The following is a 20,860-nucleotide window of genomic DNA, read 5'->3' as shown; positions in this document are numbered from 1 at the left end:
ATAATCTAATATATATAGTGACATCATGACTCAATCCACATAATATATATATTTTGTAACACTCATTTTAAACAATTAAAATTAAATCTTTTCAACTACAAGAGAATTTTTTAATATTAAAAAGGAATTTTAATATATTAAATTAAAATTTGATAACACTAACTTCTCTTCTCTCCCTTCTTCTCCCTCTTTACCTATCTCTCTTTAGCTCTCCCACTCTCTCTATGTGCTTCTATCCCTTTCCCTCTATCCTTTTATCATATTGCCACATATACCTCTATTTCCCCCTCTCCCTCTCGCTCTCCCTCTCCCTCTATACCTATCTATCTCATCCACTCCTTATGTACTCATCTTTCTCTCTACCTTTATCTCTCCGTCTATGTCTACCTCTACCTCTTCCTCTTTATCTATCTATCTCCTTATCTATCTCTCTCTCTTTTTCAAACAACTGTATTTTGAAATTGATGTTTCATTGTTTCTTGAATTTCAAAAATTACAATGATAAAATCTGGCATCTTAAAGTCCTTGTGGCCTTAAATTTTCTTTGCAATTGTGTCATGTATTTGTAAGAAAATTCAATTTTTTCCCCTTATGTTTCCGCTTATCTTTTATAATTTGGGTTTTCCAAGCATTGATAGCATCTAACAATTCTTATACTAACATTCAAACTCCACTTTCAGGCTGACATTTTATTCACGTAAGTAGATATTTTAGCATAAGAGCTTTGTTTAGGTCAAGAGGGCTTTTGTAATTACCCTGATTTTAGTTCCGAACTTTGTTAGTCTAATTTACCATTCTTAATAATTGTTCATTATTCACAATGCTAGAATAGTGGCAGAACTTGCAAGAAACCAAGTTGATTGGTTTCATAGGTAACCAATTAAATACTATCAAAAAAATCTATTGCATATTTTTTATATGATGGTCTGATTTTCTGTAAAATATTGAAATATTCTATTATTATTCTTCTCAATAATTATGAATACTAATATGTTTCTCCTTTTGTCATCCATAGAAAAGAAAATTATTAATTGCAAATAGCAGCAACATTTAAGACAAGGAACAAGTCTACTGGATTATCAAACACCATATTACAAGGTACGCTTTTTCACTCATTTTCTATTCCTTATAGTTAGCAGTCTATAGTTTGCTTTCATGTTCCAAAATCAAATTTTAAGCAAACAACTGTATTTTGAAATTAATGCTTCATTGTTTCTTGAATTTGAAAAATTGCTATGATAAAATCTGGCATGTTAAAGTCCAATATACCTTGATATTAAATCTAGTTACGTAACAATATAAAAAGAAGATTGCTTTCCTGGCAATCATATCCTAGTGGCAGTGTCAATTTTATCAACTAGGAGAAGACATCGCACGTACGGAGAGTTCTCATAAAATAAAATAGGAATTATATTATATGAAAAATTAGTTAGCGAACAATAAAAAAAAAAGATCAGTTTGCCTACGATTATATGATTCTAACAATATTGATTTTGTCAACTAGGAGAAGATATCACGAAAAGGAAAACAGTCTCCTAGTAACAAACAAACAAAATTTACAGCTTCTAGCCACATATACATCATACTTACAAGGTCTCATTTGTCTAAGACAACAATTGTGCATTTATCAAAAAAAATGAAGAGATCAAGAGAGCAACTAGACAAACAAAAAATAGAAATTATTGACGTAGACAACTACAAGATTACAAGCAAACCTCAAATTGTCAGCATTGACAATGTACTACAAAAAGAAGGTCTATATAGAATAAGTGCATTTACATACAATATTGGAGATTGCCTGTTTGACTCATTATCATACCTACTAAACCATCAATACACATCAACACAACTGTGGATGGGAACCATTGATTACTTCTTAAGTTGCCTTGCAAAAGGTGAAATAGAAGCAATCAACTCATTTAACCGTGAACTAAATCCTCAAACTCTATATGAATTACACAAAATACAAGATCCCGAGACATACTTTCGAAGAATGCAATTAATAGCAAAACCAACTACAATTGGCCAAGAGAATGGATTATGGGGAGACATATTTTGTATACAATGGCTATCCAAGTGGCTAAATATACAAATATGTCTTTGGTCAATGTCCACAGGGAAAAAGTACTACCATTCCAACCCATCACCAAATAGACAATCGTATTCCATCCTCTTCCATGATGCAAATCCACTTGCAGGACATTTTGAACCACTTTTAAGATTACAAACACAAAATCTGCAATTCCAACAAACCATAACGCTGAGAGATGTCAAAAAATCTATCAGAACTAATACAAAGGATGAATTAATAAAATTTACAAAAAGGCAAAGGCCAGAAAATAGTAACATGAGCACAAAAAACAAAAGCCCAGGAAATATCAACACAGATACACCTAAAGAATACAACGGACGAAAAACAAACTCCCAACCAATATTTTCATTGTGCCAATTGAAGAAATTGATTAGAAGTGCCAAAGAACATGAAACAATGGACCTAGTAGAACCACAAAAAGTCGAACATATAGATACAATCCTGAATTCCGAAGATCAACAACAAATGCAAAACAACCATACACCAATATGTTCAAGTTCAAAAAAGAGGAGAACACTATCCCCAATAGAAATTTTCCAAACTGCAATCCTAGACACACCAAAACATGCATGTTCAATTTGCCAACTACTATGTTTCAAAAAAGACATTAGAATTTTCACAGAAAAGCAAAAACATACATACAACAAACTACTCAAATCCAATAATGTTGTATTAACAAATTCAATTTGTTGCAAATGCCATATTGCATTAAAACAATCAATTATACCTAAGTATGCTACACCACATAATATGCGAACAAATAAACCATTGCAGTATGTACAAATATTAACACAACTAGAAGAACGCCTTGTCTCACTTAGAATTGCATTTGCCCAAATTTGGGAACTAGGATACAAAAGATCTCAAATGGGATTAACAGGCTCTATCATCAATGTTCCAGTTAACATGAACATTATACAAAAAGCATTGCCACAATCAGTTAGCAATACATCAACAATTGCTGTATCTCTAAAAAGACGCTTGGAATATAAAAATGCATTCCAAACAGGAATGGTGCGACCAAATATGGTTATGCAAGCTCTTGACCAATTAACAAAAACTACATTGTACATAATGGAAAATGTTGAAATAAACAATGATTGGAAACAAGCTCTACAAAGCAACAGTGAAAATGAAAACAATGTTGAAATTAGTGCAACTGAAATTGAGTCAGAAAGTGACTTAGAACAAGAAAATCCATCTGAAACTTTGATACATGGATTCACTGAGTCTGCATGTATACATAGAATGCAGGATAAAATCATAGAAATTGCACCCACACAAGATAATTACCCTATTGGAATCTTTAAAGACAAATATGCTGAGGAAATGAACTTTCCTACACTTTTCTTCGGCAACCCGCGTGATGATGACATTGTCAAAAAATTGCACAATGGGAATTGTCAAATTCACAAAGACATTTCGCATACCATACAACCAACCTATTTTTCAAAACCATCAAAATACTTATACAACAAGTATTGTCTACCATGTCAATTAGAATCCAAAAAGGCCAATTGAAAGGTAGAAAGCTACTAGCAAAAGACGTCAAACATAAACCAAACCTAGAAAAATTGTTGAAATCAGATATTGGCTATGTTGACTTCAAAAGAATAAGAATATCACCTGACTACATACACCAACTAAAGAAAAATGTATTTGCAATGATACGCCAATTAGGACCACCAACTTTTTTCCTCACTTTCACTAGTGCTGAACAAAATTGGAATGCTTTGACAAGCACACTTCAAGAACTCCACAACATGCATCAATCAACATTACAACAAGAAGAAGCTTACAACATAAATCAAATAGATAAATTTCAACTCATCAAAAGAGATCCAGTCACTTGTGCACGCTACTATAGACATAGAATAAATGCACTGAAAAAGCTAATAAGTACAGATGACTCTTTCTTTGGAAATGTATTGGACTACTTCTCTATAACTGAATTCCAAAATCGAGGCAATGAGCATGACCATTTTTTGATATGGGTAAAAGATGCACCAATTTATGGAAAACATAGCAATTCAAGTATTATAGAGTTCGTTGACAAGTACATTACATGTGCAACTGAACACCTAGAACCTAGCATAGCCATACTACACAAGCATCATCATACAAAGCAATGTAGGAGATCAAAAAATGGAGCTTGTAGATACAATTTTCCACTCCCACCAGTACAAAAAACTATGATACTAGAACCACTAACAGAAAAGAACGAAACAATAATATCAATCGCCAACAATATTCTTTCAAAATTGCAAACAACAAACTATAACATTTCATTCACCTTCCAAATGTTCTTAAATGAACTAGACATTACCGAAGATGAGTACATAATTGCTTTGAGGTCTACAATCCATAGACCCACTCTCTTCTTACAAAGGAAGCCATCAGAAACATGGAACAATAGCTTTGGGAGAAAAATCCCACAGCTCTGGAAAGCAAATACAGATGCACAATTTGTGCTTAATGCATATGCTGCAGCAATGTACTGTAGCTCATACATGGCAAAGGTTGATAATTCAATGACACAAGCATTCAAAAGAATACGCAAAGAGCACCAACAAGACAATATTGATGCAATAAAAATGATAAGCAAACTTGGAAACACCTTGCTCAACCTACAACAAATGTCATCACAACAAGCTGCTCACATTGTTCTATCACTTCCATTGAATTATAGCTCAAGAAAATGCATATTTATTGACACAAGATTTGACAACAACCGCACATTTATATTGAAACCTGTCGAACTATTAAATAAGGAACCAGATGAGTCAGAAAATGTAATCTGTAACTCTTTAATTGACTACTACATAAAACGACCTCAAGCAATTGCACACATTTGTCTTGCAGAATTCGTCTCAAAGTACAACAAAAAAGGCAACAAAATCAATGCAAAGACTAAACCAAATGTTATACGCTTTATCAATTTCAACAAACATACTGATTTAGAGAATCATTGTAGAGAACAATTACTACTCTACGTGCCTTTCATAATAAACGAACATACATTGAAACAAAATGTCAATACATGGGAAGATGCCTATTTACTTCATGAAAAAACAATTCAAAGAAACCGTACAAAGTTTACATACAATATAAATGCTACATGGGGTGACATTGAAAAAGCTATTCATGAAATTAACTATGAAGACAATAACACTCATACCCAATCCTCCATAGGTCAAACAAGTAAACAAAATGAACAATATGACATGCATGAAGATATGCAAACCGTACATTGCAACAAAATTAATAACATAGCGCCCAATGCATTCGAAATTTCTCAACACCCACAAATTATGGACAACAATGACTATTACAAATTGAGGCAAATGTTAAACAAAGAACAACAAACAATTGTCAAGGACATTATAATGAAAAAATTAAAAAGCATCAAAGCTCCATTGCACTTGTTCTTGATAGGAGGAGCTGGAACCGGAAAGACTTTTACTGCAAAGGCCATTTACCAAGCACTTCTTCGCATCTACAATAACTCAATTGACAATGACCCAGAGAAACCAAAGGGCCTAATAACTGCATTCACAAGAAAAGCAGCATACAATATAGGTGGAACAACATTACATTCAACATTTCACATACCTTTCAACAAGTTAGAATTTGTTCCATTAAACACTGAAACACTAGATGCAATGTCTAAGCATTACTATCAATTACATGTACTTCTTATAGATGAAATATCACTAGTAGGATCAACATTTTTACGCTACATTGACAAACGATTACATGATATAATGCAAACGCCTACTGTATACTTTGGAAATCTTGATACGATTTTTTGTGGTGACCTTTATCAAGCACAACCTGTACTTGACTCTGTTGTATTTGAAAATGCCCCAACTTCAACAGAACTAATGCCTTACAATTTTTGGAAAGACAATATAAAATGCTACTCATTAAAAACAACAATGCGGCAAAAAGACGCCAAGTTCATCTCAGTCCTCAACAGAATTAGAATAGGTCAACAAACAGATGATGATTTACAGTATCTAAACTACTTTTGCTTCCGCCCACCACCCATTGACCCAACATTCCCTTTTTTATTTTATAGGAGAAAGGACGTTGATATCCATAATAATAATATGCTATCTATCATACCTGGTGAATTAATAGTATTAAATGCAATCGATGAACAAGAGGAAAACAACAATGCGATCCGTCTATATAACCATACAACCGCTCTACCAACTCAAATAAACTTAAAACCAAATATCCTCATAGAAATCTTCGCAGGAAACTACAACACACAAGACGGCCTGGTAAATGGATCAGATGGAATATTTAAAGCATACACAAAACACCAGGATTTTGATATTATTTGGATAAAATTTAATGACTAAAAAATTGGACAACAGCAAAAGAAAAAACTAGCACATTGCTATGTCCAGCACATTGATAAAGATTGGGTGCCCATACTCAGAGTTGCTAAGCCCATACAAAAAATATTGACAAACACAAAAATTGTTATTCGAAAACAGTTCCCAATACAAATAGCATGTGCACGAACCATACATCGATCACAAGGACTCACAATGCAAGGCCTAGCTTTTGACCCAACTGGCATAAAACAACATGGTTTAACATACACAGTACTTTCGCGAACAAGATCTATTGAATCTTTATTTCTTCTCAAACCTCTAAATCCAACAAATTTCAAAGTCAAACAAAAGATATGCCTAGAAATGTCTCGCCTTGAATCAGATGCACAATGGCAATTTGAAAATGAGATCACATGTTCAAATAACACATCACAAATGCTTCTATGCACATTAAACACTCGTAGCTTAAAAGCCCATATAAATGACATTGTCAATGACTATGATATAATGTCATCTGACATCTTGTGTTTACAAGAACTACAAATGAATCCCTCTCAAACCAACAATGTCTTTGAACAGTTTCATAGTCATACTATACATAACATACATGGCATATCAACCTTAACTAAAAAACATTTGTTACTGTCCAGAACAAAAGAACACAAAACAACAAATGTTGAGGCCATAACAGTCACAATACTTCAACCTAACAATGAAATCAATATCTGTAATATTTATGCAAAACCCAATGCTCCAATACTAGAAATTACCACAATCATCAATGAAGTAGTCACATATGCAAACACAGTAAATCCTTTATACATTGTAGGAGATTTCAATATTGACATGTGCAATAAAAACAAAACTAAAAAAATCCTTCTACATCAAATGCAACTACACAAATTGCAATTTCTATTAAATGAAGCACATAGTCTAAACAAACCATTAATAGATCACATTTGGTCCAATTCTGCTGCAAATATATGTTCTATATACAAATCAGAAGCCTATTGGACTGATCACCTTGCTACTTTCATAAATATTCATCATACCCAACACAATAATATCACCTAATACTATAATAAACATGTCACCAACCACAACCACAACCCGCCCAACTAGCAAACATTATACAAAAAAAATATAGTCTTATATAGTCCAATCCAAAATTATAATTATAATATTATAACACAACTATTTGTACACTTTTTTAGCTGCAAAGCAATGGACCTGAGCACAAGCCCTACAAAACAAGCTCAGTTGAAGCAAGAACAGCCAAAGCAACAACAAACACCAAAAAGGTAAGCACATAGCCTCATTTCTATTCAACAAATATTTATACCCAATTTCCCAGTATTAAAAACATCTGATTTTATTTGCTATAGATCAAAAACAAAAACACAAAATTGTATGTCAATTGAAGATCTGAATGCAAGAAAAGCCGGAAACATGTTTGAAGGTGATGTTCTTGTAGTCTATAAAGCAACACTAGACAAAGTGAACAAAACACGCGAGGTTTTACGTGCAGATCTAACAGATTTGAAGGCAGAAATGACAATTACATTGAATGTACCCAGTAATCTTGTCCAACAATATGAAAACAAGATTATTCCAGGATCAGGAATATCTATAACAGGATTTCAAATTGCTGCAAAAACAGACTATGATCGCGGAGATTGCGATTGTATATTGATTTTAAAAGAATCATCTGTGGTGGAGACCAAACCAAGTATTTGTAAGCAATACAACTTCATTCCAGGTACAACTATCAAACAGTTACTCACAAGCACAAACGAATATGCCACTGGAACAATTGGTGCATTGGTTGTTGCAACAAAGAAAAAAGTTTTCCAATACATGATTGAAATCAAAGATGGCTTCAGCGACATGGACAAGGCAACGGTACGAAACTATCCTCATTCTTCCTCACATAATCTTCTTAATTTTTTACTCTCTTTTCAACAAAACTAATTTTCTTACTGGTAAACAGCTACTATTACATCCAAATTTTGCACACCACTACTTAACAATTGAAGAGAAACTCAAAAGAAATGAAATCCCAGCAATGCTGTTTAGAAACGTTGTTAAAAGAACAGATTTAAAAAACACACTTTGGACAGGTTTATCAACAACTATATGCAGATTGAATGATAAAAGAACAATTGACAGACTCAATGCACTACTACATACAACATTTCAGGTACTTATTTCCACACAATTCTACTCTTCAATTTATAATAATATTTTTTCCTCTTGCTAACAGTTAAACTTATCTTGTAGGTTCATGGGATCTTAAAAGTAATAAATCCTTTTTCCAATCCATTTCATGCATATTGCCCCAAATGCAACTATAAGTTCGACGACTACGGAATGCTTGAAGAAGAAACTACCCATTGCACAATATGTGATAAAGATATCAATTACAAATACTCTCTCCATCTCAGCGCAACTATCACACCTGACATCAATCAAGCTATCCATTGTTCTATTGAACAACCAATAATCCAACAGCTTCTGCCTGCTCTTGAAAACATGACCTATGAAGACTACATCAAAGATAAATCAGCAATAATATTTATGCTAAGAGACTTTACAATCACAGGTTCTTTCAGATTGAACCAAAACAATACCATCACCGAAGCCAAACACATTGATGAATAGCCGACAACTGCTACACAAAGGTAAATACAATACTTTTACACCTCTTCTATTTCATATATCTCTATACATTATGACATTTAATATAATACTAATTTTGTGACACCGATCCAAATACAAAATCTGCAGGGACATCATCATCTAAAGCAAAAGAATGATGCATTCTACTCACCATGGCCATATCGTCTTTGAATTATTGTTTTCAAAATTATAATCTAGCCTAGTTTTATATACAAAGAACAGTAAAAAGTCATGTCTTTTGTCTCAATCGAAGAAACATATATGCATAATTACTTTAAAGTCACTAATCGGCTCAGACAACTATTATGTTTTGAATAGTGCTACTATCAACACCTCTATATGTATTTTGCACTTATGTCTTATCAAAACTAAATCATTCTAGCTCTGCTATATCTATCGTAATCATTGTTCAATACTTCACATTCCTTGGCACACAATAAGCACCTTATAGGTCACATTATTAGACATTTTGACTATTTTCTCAGGCTCTCATGTCAATTCATACTTCATGAAGTTTTGCTTTCCCATAAATACTAGCTTACCTATGTGGACAACTATTTCTGTTATTTATAATCTTTGATTACTGTTTAAATTCCTATAGTTTCAATATTTATACAATTTTTTAAAACTTCAAGATTCTTTATCCACAAATAATAATATTCAAAACAAAAATAAAAAGCTATTTCTTTTTGCATTGTACAAAAGACATTTGAACACAACTATCATGTTTCATAATACTTCTTAACCAATTTTATTCATGTATTCATATAAAAAATCTTACCATGGTATACATTTTATAATAAGTCTATATCCATGCATTTTTTTCATTGCATACTACATGCACATATCATAAATTGCTATGTCTTTTCCTTTCACAATTCTTCTCACCTGCATTCACTACCCACAATATTACTTGCATTTACAAGTATACAATAAATAAATTATTCAACTTAATAAAACCCTTGCAACAATCCATTGTCTTTCAATTTTGTCAAAATAAATCATATTTCTTCCTACTGCATTGTTAATCTGTATCAACAACAAAGCAACATTTTGGGTTTAAGCAATTGTGAGCAATATATAGAGATTTGTGCACTCTATTCAATTAGTTGCCCTACAGCAAGGAGCAGGAGAAATAAGTACTTTCAGCAACCAACTGATCTTCCTAATCTTCCAGTATCTATACAAAAACAACTTCAAGCAAACTATATGCAAGTGAGTTTACAAACATAAAACATAACCACCTTTCTTATAATAGCTTTCCTTCTGTTTGTATCACCTCTGATCAATTAGTTTGCATGTCTAAAGCCCAGGAATGTCTCAAGAATATGGTTCACATGATTCATGCTTCAGCATCTGACCAAACTGAGTTTTCTGAACCTGTGTTAATCCAACAAAAACTGGAAATCAACAGCAAACAGGTGGATCCATCAGCTCAAGCAACTGAATCATCATACAACTACGACTGCACTCAGGGTTAGGTTTCCCTTTGTTTTTGTTTTATGGATTTTTGTTGCAATGTTTGATTGCAAGGAATTTGCCAATGGAAATTATAAGTTCTTGTCATTTATCAAGTAACCTTGTTGTCGTTCTCTTTTCAAAATCAAAGCAATATTGCTCTCAATTTCATTATAATACCACAAACAAACAATATCCCATGTCTTGCAAATGCATACTGAAATTATTCAGAACTTCTTTGAACCTAAATTGTTTCCTCTGCAGATATTTTCAAATGACACTAATAGGAATATAGCACAATGGAAGTGTGCGAGTTGCATGTTGTACTGGTAAGACCATTTGTCAAGCACTTAAACAACTAATGCATTGTACTATGTGCATAAATCGTCTATGTGGGATTGGGTCTTTTATGTAATCAATCTTTGCATTCGTTATAGCGCACAAGCCATTCATGGCTGAACACCATTTCATTGGCTATCACATATTGACTGTTTATAGTTAAACAACATTTTGTTGGCTAAATTGTATTGGATTATAATCATTGGATGCCATATCGCAGGCTACAATTCTTGGTCAATATGCGAATTTTCCAATGCCAATGCGACATTCAGCCATATGGATAATGCAAACACCAGCCCAAAGGTATAGTTTACAGGAACCGTATCAATGTATTGTTCATTTTATTCTTTGAAAAACTAGAGAGTAAGGCTAAATGGCGATCTCCTTGAAATTGATAAATCTATTTTCTTTAGTTTTCCTTGGATTAAGGCCAATGGCTGTTGATTTTCATTTATTATATTAATGATTTGATTTTGCTATTTTGGGCTAACTGTCACTTGGGGGAAACATTATTATCGCTCTGTTTGGTGTCTTTAAGTCTGTATACCGTATTTGAAAGCTGGTAGGATATAGAGTTTAACGTATTTCATTTCTGTTTGAGGTGTTATGGGTGTTGTCAAAGTTAATAGTTTTTTTCTCTCACTAAAGCATGTCTATGAATGTATGATGCATATTATTCCGTATGCTAATTTGAAACCTGGGTTTCAGTTGCGAAGGCAAGTTTCAGGGTTTTTTTGCAAAAACTTGTAAGTCTGGTTTCGTTGTCAAATGCTATGTTTTGAAATCACCAAGGTTTAAGTTTAATGCTTCATTGTGTTAACGTGCAAAATCCTCTTTGCAACATAACTTGAATTTCATTACTGTATATGTATTCTATCAATTGTTTGAGATAATCTTTTACAATATTTTATCTATTTCATAGCTGTACTCAGTGTTTAAGTTTTAAGTCTTAATTTGCTCTCTATGCAAAATCCTTTCCCAGCAAAGTTAGTTGCAGAATCAGTACAGTGTTCAATTTTGAAAGCTGGTAGCTTCTAGGGTTTACGAAAATTTATTTTTTGGTTTTTTGCAAAACCTGTTCCTCCAGTGTATATTGCATATTGGTGTTGCATATTCTATTTGCAAATCTGATATGTCTTCTACGAATTTCCCCAAAACCAGTTCCAACAACGTCAACTGCTTTTGTGGCCATATGCTTTTTTTTTTTTGCTGATCATCCACCGGGGATGCTCCTGCATCACGTTAGCTCACCATTTGTTTTTAGTTCAGATCTCTAATAAATATCTGCACCATTTAGCTCTTTGGACCCTTTTGTACTCATTATTAATTGTTCATGTAGGCTTGAGAGGCAACAAGAAGTAATGCTTATAGCTTCGGCGATCTTAGTTATGCTTATATTTTAGATATATATAGTCACCAGAAGATGTGGTTATGGCGATTGGGACAGGGATATAGTTCTTCATTCTACACTGTATTTTCCTCTTGACTATGCTAGTATTAAGTAAACCTAAATAATTGTCATCCTTGAAATCTTGAGCATTGATTTTCTGACAGGTAAATGGCTGCGCTGGAAACATGAGGAGAACACTTGCAGAAACAGTACTCTCTGCTGGTCCTCATCTTGTTCCTCTGTCTCTCACTAGTCCTTGTCTTCAGAATCAAAAGATCCACATAGGGGATGCAAAAGTTCATGTACGCAGTCCATCAGAAAAAGATGATCAGATGAATTATATTTCTTGAGAATTTGAAATACAGACAATGGATCATTTCGTGCTTAGAAGTTTCCCTTTTTCTTTGTATGTCACAGTGTATTATAAGATTTTGAACTGGAACATTGGATATAGTTTCACGTGTTACAAAAGCTATAATTTATACACAATAATGTTAATATGTAATTTAGAATATATATCTTAATTTTATTTATTGATTTTTTTAATTTTAATATTCAATTGTATTACATTGCATTGAAGATATATTATCACAGAATATAAAATGAAGTAATAATAACACTTTCATTTAACTTCTTTTTCTATAAATATTTTACATATTAAATTGATTTCACCATAAAAAAAAAATGCAAGTAATTTTTTCTAGTAATTTCTAGTTTTTTCTAAATAGAAACATGCATTTATATTAATAGTAATTGGTAACTGACATTTTGTTTTTAATGTAGTTAGATGCCACAAAGATTCATGAAAGATTTCAATGCAATTCGATAAGATTTCAATTTTTTTAAACTTAGTTTCATTTTATAATTCTTTTTTAAGCAATTCAAAGATTAAATTTATAAATTAGTTCAATCTATATATCTTGATCACAATTGTATTACAAATATACATTCTTTGTTATATGTATATTATGTTTTTTTAATATTATAATCAATAAAATTTTCTTAGTTATTAAAATTAGATTCATTTAAGATCGAAAGAAACTATCATGCCAAGCTAACTTCCAACAATTTCTATAACAACATTAAGACACATTTCTTGTATTGTTCAATAAATTTTGAAATAATTAATTGTCTGCATTGTTCCTTGAATTTGAAATACATTTTAAATTCTCTATCTTGCAAACTTTCTTCTTTGAAATATGCAAGCAACAGTTTCTTCTTTGCCTCCCTTAATTATAACTAATCAAGCATTTCACACTCAAACTCTCGCATCAAGAAAGCAATTCATCATTTTTTCTAGGTACTATTTTTTTTATATGTTAGATTGAAAATGAATTTTAATCCTAATGATGACTTTAACATGCACTTAATAAAAACTATCTTACTTTACTTTTAATCTTCTATCATGAATTCTACTCAGTTTAAGCAATGACTTATAAAACAGACAAAGTATTCAGAAAATTATAATGATTTGTATTTCTCAACTCAATGCATATTGTTGTTTTGCTTAAATTTAGGTTTAAGAGATAAAAATATACCCACTTGTTCCAAATCTCATGATTTGGCTCATATTGCCATCTTTTCTATTTTTTCCATTGAATATTTGACCTTAGATGGTTACAGAATCGACAGTACATTCTAACTAGTAGCAGTAAAGATTATGTTAGCTGAGAGCCTGACACCATTACCTAAAGAATCTAATCACTCTTGATGACCATACAAACATTAACAACTGTTTATTTTTCCTATGCAATGTAACTAAAACACTCCTTTCTTTTTTTTATCATTGTTGACAGTACTCTTTAAGTTGTATTCACCTATTCTGATCATTTGTAGACACTAACATTATTATTTTGCTTTCAATCTCAAATCATACTCCTCCATTTGGACTACATCTTCTGCACTCACTTAAATGATAAAGCACTTCCATGGCATTGGCCAGTATTGAACTTAAGACATCCATCCCCATAAAATAAATCTTTAATAGGTTCAGGGAAATCATATATCGGGTGGAGATGATAATTGTAGATCTAATTAGTCCATATGTATTTTACTAAATACTAAACCAGTCTCTACTTACTTTCATACTCATTTTTAATTTAACAATTTTCATTGTTACTTCAGGACCCGAACTAGGCTAAAAATCCCTTAGCTCCCTCTCTTACATTATATTACTTCCTAAATCTGCGCACTCCGTAGATTGTCCTTCCTTCATTTGACGGCATGAATAGCAATTATTTAATGAAATTTTGGTACAACTCTTTAAGATATATTTTGTTTTCTATACTTTTTCATTTTTAAATTCATATTAGGCAACTAATCATGTTGGAGAGTTATTAATTTAGATATCTTAAATATTTTATAGATTTTAAACTTAATCCTAACCCTAATTATATTATCTTTACCTTCACAATTACAATTACAATTAGTGTTAAACAAGTCTTGCTTTAACAAGTGTTTGTTTATGGCTAGAGTTAAATTAGGGCTAGGGCTAGGGCTAGGGAATTAGGGTTATGGTTATGGTTATGGATCTATGATAAAAAGTTGAAATAAGGTAATGATTATGGTTAAAAGAGGGTGCATTTACGGTTATAGTGCAATTAGATATAAATATAAATAATTGTCAATACATACAATGTTTTTTTTTTTATAAAGTGTTCAAGAAGAATGTAAAATATAATTATAAGAATAATATAAACATATAATGATATAATAATAAAAATATAACCAACAACAATAATATGATAGTTAAAATATCACTATATAGTAATATAGTAATAATATATTAACATTATTAACAATATAAGATTAATAGTAACAATATTATTATATAAATTAGAATATGATAATATAGTGATGATTAATGACAATAATAAAGTATTTTTCTATTATGTGTAATTAGAGATAATAAAATTCAAATATTAATTAATTAAATTTTTAATATCTTAACCATTTAAACATTATTATTTTTAAATTAAAAATAGATAAATTGAACAATATGTTCCATGAAAATGTTGATTGTTTTAATTTGATTAAAATTTAACTAATTATATTAGTGAATAGAATTTATTTATTTTATTATATGAAAAATGAAGAAAATTTATACAAGAGTTTTAATAGTGAAAGAATAGAAGAATAATTAGAAATACATTTTAAGTGAAATTAAACTCAATGTAAAATCAAATTTAATGTATATTATATAGTAGTGAAATTATTATTTTTTATTTTTAAATGACCAATTCAATAAATTTAAATTATTTTTATTTTTAAACTTAGAAATATAAGTGTAAGCTAAGTTGGAATTTAAGTTTTTTTTATAATTATCATTAAAATACAAAATAAAAATTTAATAAATACAAATATTTGTTTATTTTAAGAAATTTAAAATTTTAAAACAATTGAGAATTTACTTTTTACATTTTTAATAGGTTTTATTTTAATTTTTAACTTTTTAAATTTGGTTTTATTTGTAAGTTTTAATGTAAGAATTAATATTTTAGCATTAACATTTTTAATATAATTTTATTTTATTTAATTAGATCCAACTTTCTATTAGTTATAATTTTCTAAAATTGAATTTATCTTTCAACTATTGAGTTTACAAATTGCAAAACGATGGCAATAACACTATAATTTTTTACTAATTCACTATTATTTTAATTTAATATCAAAATATATCAATTCACAATGCAATATCAAACTACTAATCTCACCTAATCTTAACTCTAAATACATATCCTAACACTATCTAACACTATTACTAACTCTAAATACATATGTAACACTATTTGCAGGAACTTGACGCTTTGCGTCCTTGTTAATATTGGTAAAATCACAATTTCAAAAGATATTATCATGATAATTGCAATATTATGCAATTGAATGGATTTATATTCACATTTACAACAATGTAAGCCTTCGCATAAAACCTTCATCCAACATTTTTAAAAATTGGTATCACAATAGCAAGTTCAGTATGTATAATTAGTATGTATAAGTACACATTTCCAATTTATCTGTGTTAGTATCACCTTATCGAAAATTTTCGTTGTCAACATTTATGAAGATTCAGTCTCATCCTTGCACAGTACATCTCCATGAATTTTCATGTTTAGGCAGACCTCAAATTACAGAATTGTTTAATCAGTGGTTTCCATTCTGCCCCCTGCACTGCAGTTGGTGATATCCCCAAAGGGGCGGGGGCGCTTTTGCCCTGATCCAGGCGATGACGAGATACGAGATGGAGATTGGGCATTCATCCCCACATCTGAGAATCGTGGCCTGGCTGGCCTCCTCCCCACATCCGAGAGTCGAGGAGGTCTGGGTGGCCATTGATGGGGTTTTGAATGAGGGTGGGCATAATCACTTTGGGAGGCTGAATTAGGCGTCCTGCTTGGTTGCTGGAGACTCACTGTTTCAGAGACAGAATAATCTGCATAAAGCTTCCGGATGATATCCTCTCTGTGCTTGGTGAAGGTATTGTACTCTGTTTTCATAGTTTCAGAGTCCTCTTTCAATGCTTGGAAGCTGCTACTCAATTGGACAGTAGCAGGTGGAGTTAAAAGAGAAGAAACAAGTGGAGATGAGCAGGGCAGAGATGGAGTGGAACCAGGTGTTTGGCCTTCCACAGCAAGTAGTAGCCTTTGTTCCAATTTCGCAACCTTCAATTTTAATTGCTTATTCTCCTTTTGCAGCTGCTTGTTCTGTTCAATTTGGGAATCGGGTATCTCTAACTCTTCATTTGCAATGCAAGCCTGTAACATCATTGAGGTAATTTTCCATTAAAGACCTCTTTCTTGAGCACTTCCAAACTACCCTAAATTAGTACACAGATTGAATAAAGTCTGGCCACAACTTACCCTTGTTCGAATTTCCTTTGCTCGGTTTGCGCAATGAAGAGTATTCTGTGTTTCTGAATAAGATGTATTGCTAGGACTGATGTTTGCAATCATAGTTGTGTGGCAAGCTCCACCCAACGAATCCTGCAATCACTCAGTAAGATCTCTCTGAGTTATTATAAAACAAATTTGCCCAAACCACCATTAGAAATTTCAGACTTTACTTGCATAACAGTGCTAAGAAACCTAGGTCCTTGAGGGTATGAATTGAATATTATGCCCTAACTCTGAACATTAAAATTGAAACCCTAGATTAATCATACTAATCTGAACAGTTAAAGGGTTTCTGTCTATAAGACTATACATAGTTCCTTTGCTTCAGTGGTTAAGTGAATGCTCCATGAAATGGGGTGTCTCTCATGGGATGTGTTGATAACTTGATAGAAAACTGGAAGCAAATGAAAATAAATGAAAGCAAAGAAATAATGGCATTCCTACCTTGAGAAGCTGTGTAAGTTTAGAAGCTCTATATGGAATGTGACTTTTCCCTTCCACCAGAGCCTTAATGCAGCTACTGAGGGCCAAAAGGGATTTATTTATATTGGCCCCTTCTACAGATCTCAGCGTCCGTTGATCTGTGGCAGTAGATCTCTCAGATCCAGCCAAATCTACAAGAGATAATTTACCTGAACGAGTAACAGTGGTTGATCCCTCCTTTAGTCTGTATTCCACCGCAACCTACAACATGAACTGTGTAAGTGCAATCCTTGCTTGGTATTAGGTAATGGAGAATTGCAGTGTAAACTTAGCAGTTCCATCAAGTTTAAGTTTAAGAGTGTGAAGTGCAAACCTGCAGGATAGCATGGGATCGTGATGAGGTCTCATTGAGTCGAGTGGCCTCTGTTATTCGGTTATGGTTGCCTCTGTAGAGCAAGATCATCACCTGTGAAACACCAATTTACAGTTATAACTCCTTGGTAATCAGAATTAAGATGAGTTATGATTTTGAAGAGTTCTAAACACACCTCATGAACTGTACTCGTATGGTGTTGGGTTATCCCTGAAGAGACATTCCCCTGAAGGAAGAAGAGGGGCAAAGATCAGTTACCCAAGTATCATAAGAATGCTCGGCTCAGCCTCAAATAGACATATTGGGAGAGGTTTACAACATACCTGTTTATCCTCTCTGAGAACAAGAGGCTTGCCAGGTGACAGGAGATCCTTCACTGCTTCATTGTAGACCTCAAGATAAGAGATTGAAACAACATGTTCACCATTAAAGCTCAACTGTTGAAGCTTTGCAAAGAGATCTTTTATGGCAAGAACCATAACACCTGGATTCCTGTCTGTTCCAAGCATAGTGTGGGTTTTCCCTGCCCCTGTTGCTCCATAGCACAACACAGAGGCATTTCTTCCTTGCAGAACACAATCAACAAGCTCCGCAGTGCTGGACAAATTCAATGTTTTCCCAGTCAATCATATGCACTCAGACAATAGAACTTCTATAACATGCTAAGAAATTGTGCTCAAAAGCACTTCAGAAAAAAGAAAAGAGAAACCCAAGTTATATACATACCTTGTGTCATAGACCTGTTTCTGGTCCACAGAGGGATCGAAAACTGCATCAAATGTGTATTGCCGACCACCATCCCTCTTCAATCTCAAATAGTCATTGTCATTAACAAAGTCCTTCAAGAAGAGATCCTTGTTGTTGGCAACACAAACACAGTTTTGGGCACCTGCTTCCTCTTCTTTCTTTGATAGTGGCCTCACTCTCACATAAACCATTATCCTCTCTGTATCTTCTCCACAAATAGGTACTATCTCAGAGGCATTCCCCTGTTTGCCCCTTGTGCTTACTTCACTCCTCCAATCTTCTGATTCAGGCTGTGAAATAGGAAAACATAAACTGGGTAAGGGATTAGTGCAGAACCTAGATTTAGGATTGCCATTACAGTGGCCAAAAGGTTTCCCCATTGCAGATGTTTTCCCAGAGACATCTGAATGTCTGCGGCGACCCTTGTCTGTGTGTTTTTCAGCAGGCTTGCCCATGCCTGGCATTTTGGACCCTGGATTATTAACCATAGACATTCTCCTGCCTGTTTTCAAAGGCCTAGGAGGAAGCTTTTGGGCTTCAATCTGAGGCTCCTCCTCCCACTGGTTCTGTGTCAAAGCTCTTTAACTTTTTGGCTGCAAGAGCAGAAGCAGAAGAAGAATTTAACCATCTTCTCCTAGCAGGGGAGGAATAAGCAGCGGGACATCCATAAAATGCCATTTTCTTCTTTCCACTCTCAAATTGCAAATTGCAATGTATTCAATTCTTTACTGTCATTCAATCCCCAAATGCTGTTCCATTCCTATTTATTCCCTTCTCTTGTGATTATTTTGCATTGAGATACTGCCCAAAGGTAAGACAGCTTCCGATAATTTAATAGCAGAGATAAATCACAGGAAAGGATTGGAATTCGGGATAGCCTGCAAGATACCACGAAGGAGGGTAGGAATGGCATATTTTTGAATTTGAATAGTAGCATTGTATTGTATATAAATTTCTAATGTTATTTGGTGCCTTTTAATTAGTATTTTTAAATTGATTTTGATATTTATTATCTTATTATGTTACATATTTATTATTAAGGATTATAGTTTTATAACATTTAAATTAAATTTTAATGGTAATTTTTTTGATGGAGGTCCAGACCTGCGAGCACGACAGCCCAGCAAGGGCAGGCATGAAGTCCGCGCATGAAGTCCGCGAGCTATCAGCTCAGTAACCTTAATTTTTAGAAGATATAATATTTTTGAAAAATGTGATTATATAGATTGTGTGCTATTGATATTTAATACATTTGAGTGTTGTCATTATTTAATTATATTGGTAATTTTTAGAAAATATAATATTTATGAGGAGCCTGATCATAAATATTAGTATGGTCCCAATAAATTTGAATAATATGATCATTAAATTAATTTGAGTTTTTTCATGTAGGTCTGAGGTTCAACTCTGACCCACGAGTTAACGGTAATGTTTAATAGATATATTTATGAGGAGAGTGATAATAAATATTAGTATGGTCCCAATAAATAAATATTAGTATGGTCCCAATAAATTTGAATAATATGATCATTAAATTAATTCTAACTATAATTTTTTGGAGTAGATTTAAGACTTTTGAAGAGCACGATTATAAATATTACATGCTACATGAATCTTTTTGAAGAATATGGTCCTTATATACTCAACCATTATAAATAATTTAAATCATTACTTCTAAATCAACTTCAATAGTAATTTTAACAAGATACATTTTTTAGAAAATGTGATTACATATATTATGTATTATATTAGTATTTTTAAAGAATGTAATTTAAATGCATTTAAGTGATGTCAGTATTAGATAGAGGTCCCCTAAATTTGAGTAATATGATCATTAAATTAAATTCTAAGTATTTTTAAAAAAAAATAACACTTTTGAATGGTACAATTATTAATATAAAATGCTACATTAACATTTTTAAGGAGAATGGTCCTTATATATTTAAGTATTATAGGTATTTAAATTAATTTAAGTGATTATTTATAAATCAATTTTAAAGCAGTTTTTACAAGTTATAATGTTTTTGAAAAATGTGATTTTAGTAGATATAATATTTATGGGTGTGATCATAAATATTAAATTGGTTTCAATAAATTTGAGTAATATAATAGTTAAAT

General features: G+C 32.3%; 1 protein-coding gene and 2 long non-coding RNA genes across 3 annotated transcripts; 2 read left to right on the top strand and 1 right to left on the bottom strand.

Annotated features, from left to right (window-relative positions):
* The first annotated feature begins 10,189 nt into the window (after positions 1-10,189).
* On the top strand, positions 10,190-12,761 carry LOC131053844 (uncharacterized). The gene is made up of 5 exons (XR_009107779.2): positions 10,190-10,335; positions 10,429-10,596; positions 10,843-10,907; positions 11,138-11,220; positions 12,472-12,761. It is a non-coding gene; the product is annotated as an uncharacterized LOC131053844 (long non-coding RNA).
* Positions 12,762-16,285: 3,524 nt separating this feature from the next.
* LOC131056973 (kinesin-like protein KIN-8A) lies at positions 16,286-19,160 on the bottom strand. Its single transcript, XM_057991205.2, has 7 exons — positions 18,722-19,160; positions 18,319-18,592; positions 18,171-18,221; positions 17,996-18,088; positions 17,644-17,883; positions 17,167-17,289; positions 16,286-17,061 (listed from the first exon to the last, which is right to left on the bottom strand). The coding sequence occupies exons 1-7, from the start codon at positions 19,120-19,122 to the stop codon at positions 16,447-16,449; spliced, it is 1,797 nt and encodes a 598-aa protein (XP_057847188.1). The 5' UTR covers positions 19,123-19,160; the 3' UTR covers positions 16,286-16,446.
* LOC131857275 (uncharacterized) lies at positions 16,838-19,960 on the top strand. The gene is made up of 3 exons (XR_009358641.1): positions 16,838-16,919; positions 17,002-17,077; positions 19,845-19,960. It is a non-coding gene; the product is annotated as an uncharacterized LOC131857275 (long non-coding RNA).
* Positions 19,961-20,860: the final 900 nt, after the last annotated feature.

The sequence above is a fragment of the Cryptomeria japonica genome, chromosome 8, assembly GCF_030272615.1.
Source record: "Cryptomeria japonica chromosome 8, Sugi_1.0, whole genome shotgun sequence".
Lineage (NCBI taxonomy): Eukaryota > Viridiplantae > Streptophyta > Pinopsida > Cupressales > Cupressaceae > Cryptomeria > Cryptomeria japonica.
The sequence above is the reverse complement of the archived record's forward strand: the minus strand, read 5'-3'. Positions and strand labels throughout refer to the sequence as shown.

Bases quoted from the DNA above. Each gene is read 5' to 3' on its own strand.
- LOC131056973 (XM_057991205.2), bottom strand. From the start codon at position 19,122: ATGGGGAAACCTTTTGGCCACTGTAATGGCAATCCTAAATCTAGGTTC. The intron at 18,593-18,721 runs GTATGTATATAA...GAATTTGTCCAG, and splicing joins AAACAGGTCTATGACACAAG to CACTGCGGAGCTTGTTGATT. The intron at 17,290-17,643 runs GTAGGAATGCCA...GAGTGATTGCAG, and splicing joins AACTTACACAGCTTCTCAAG to GATTCGTTGGGTGGAGCTTG.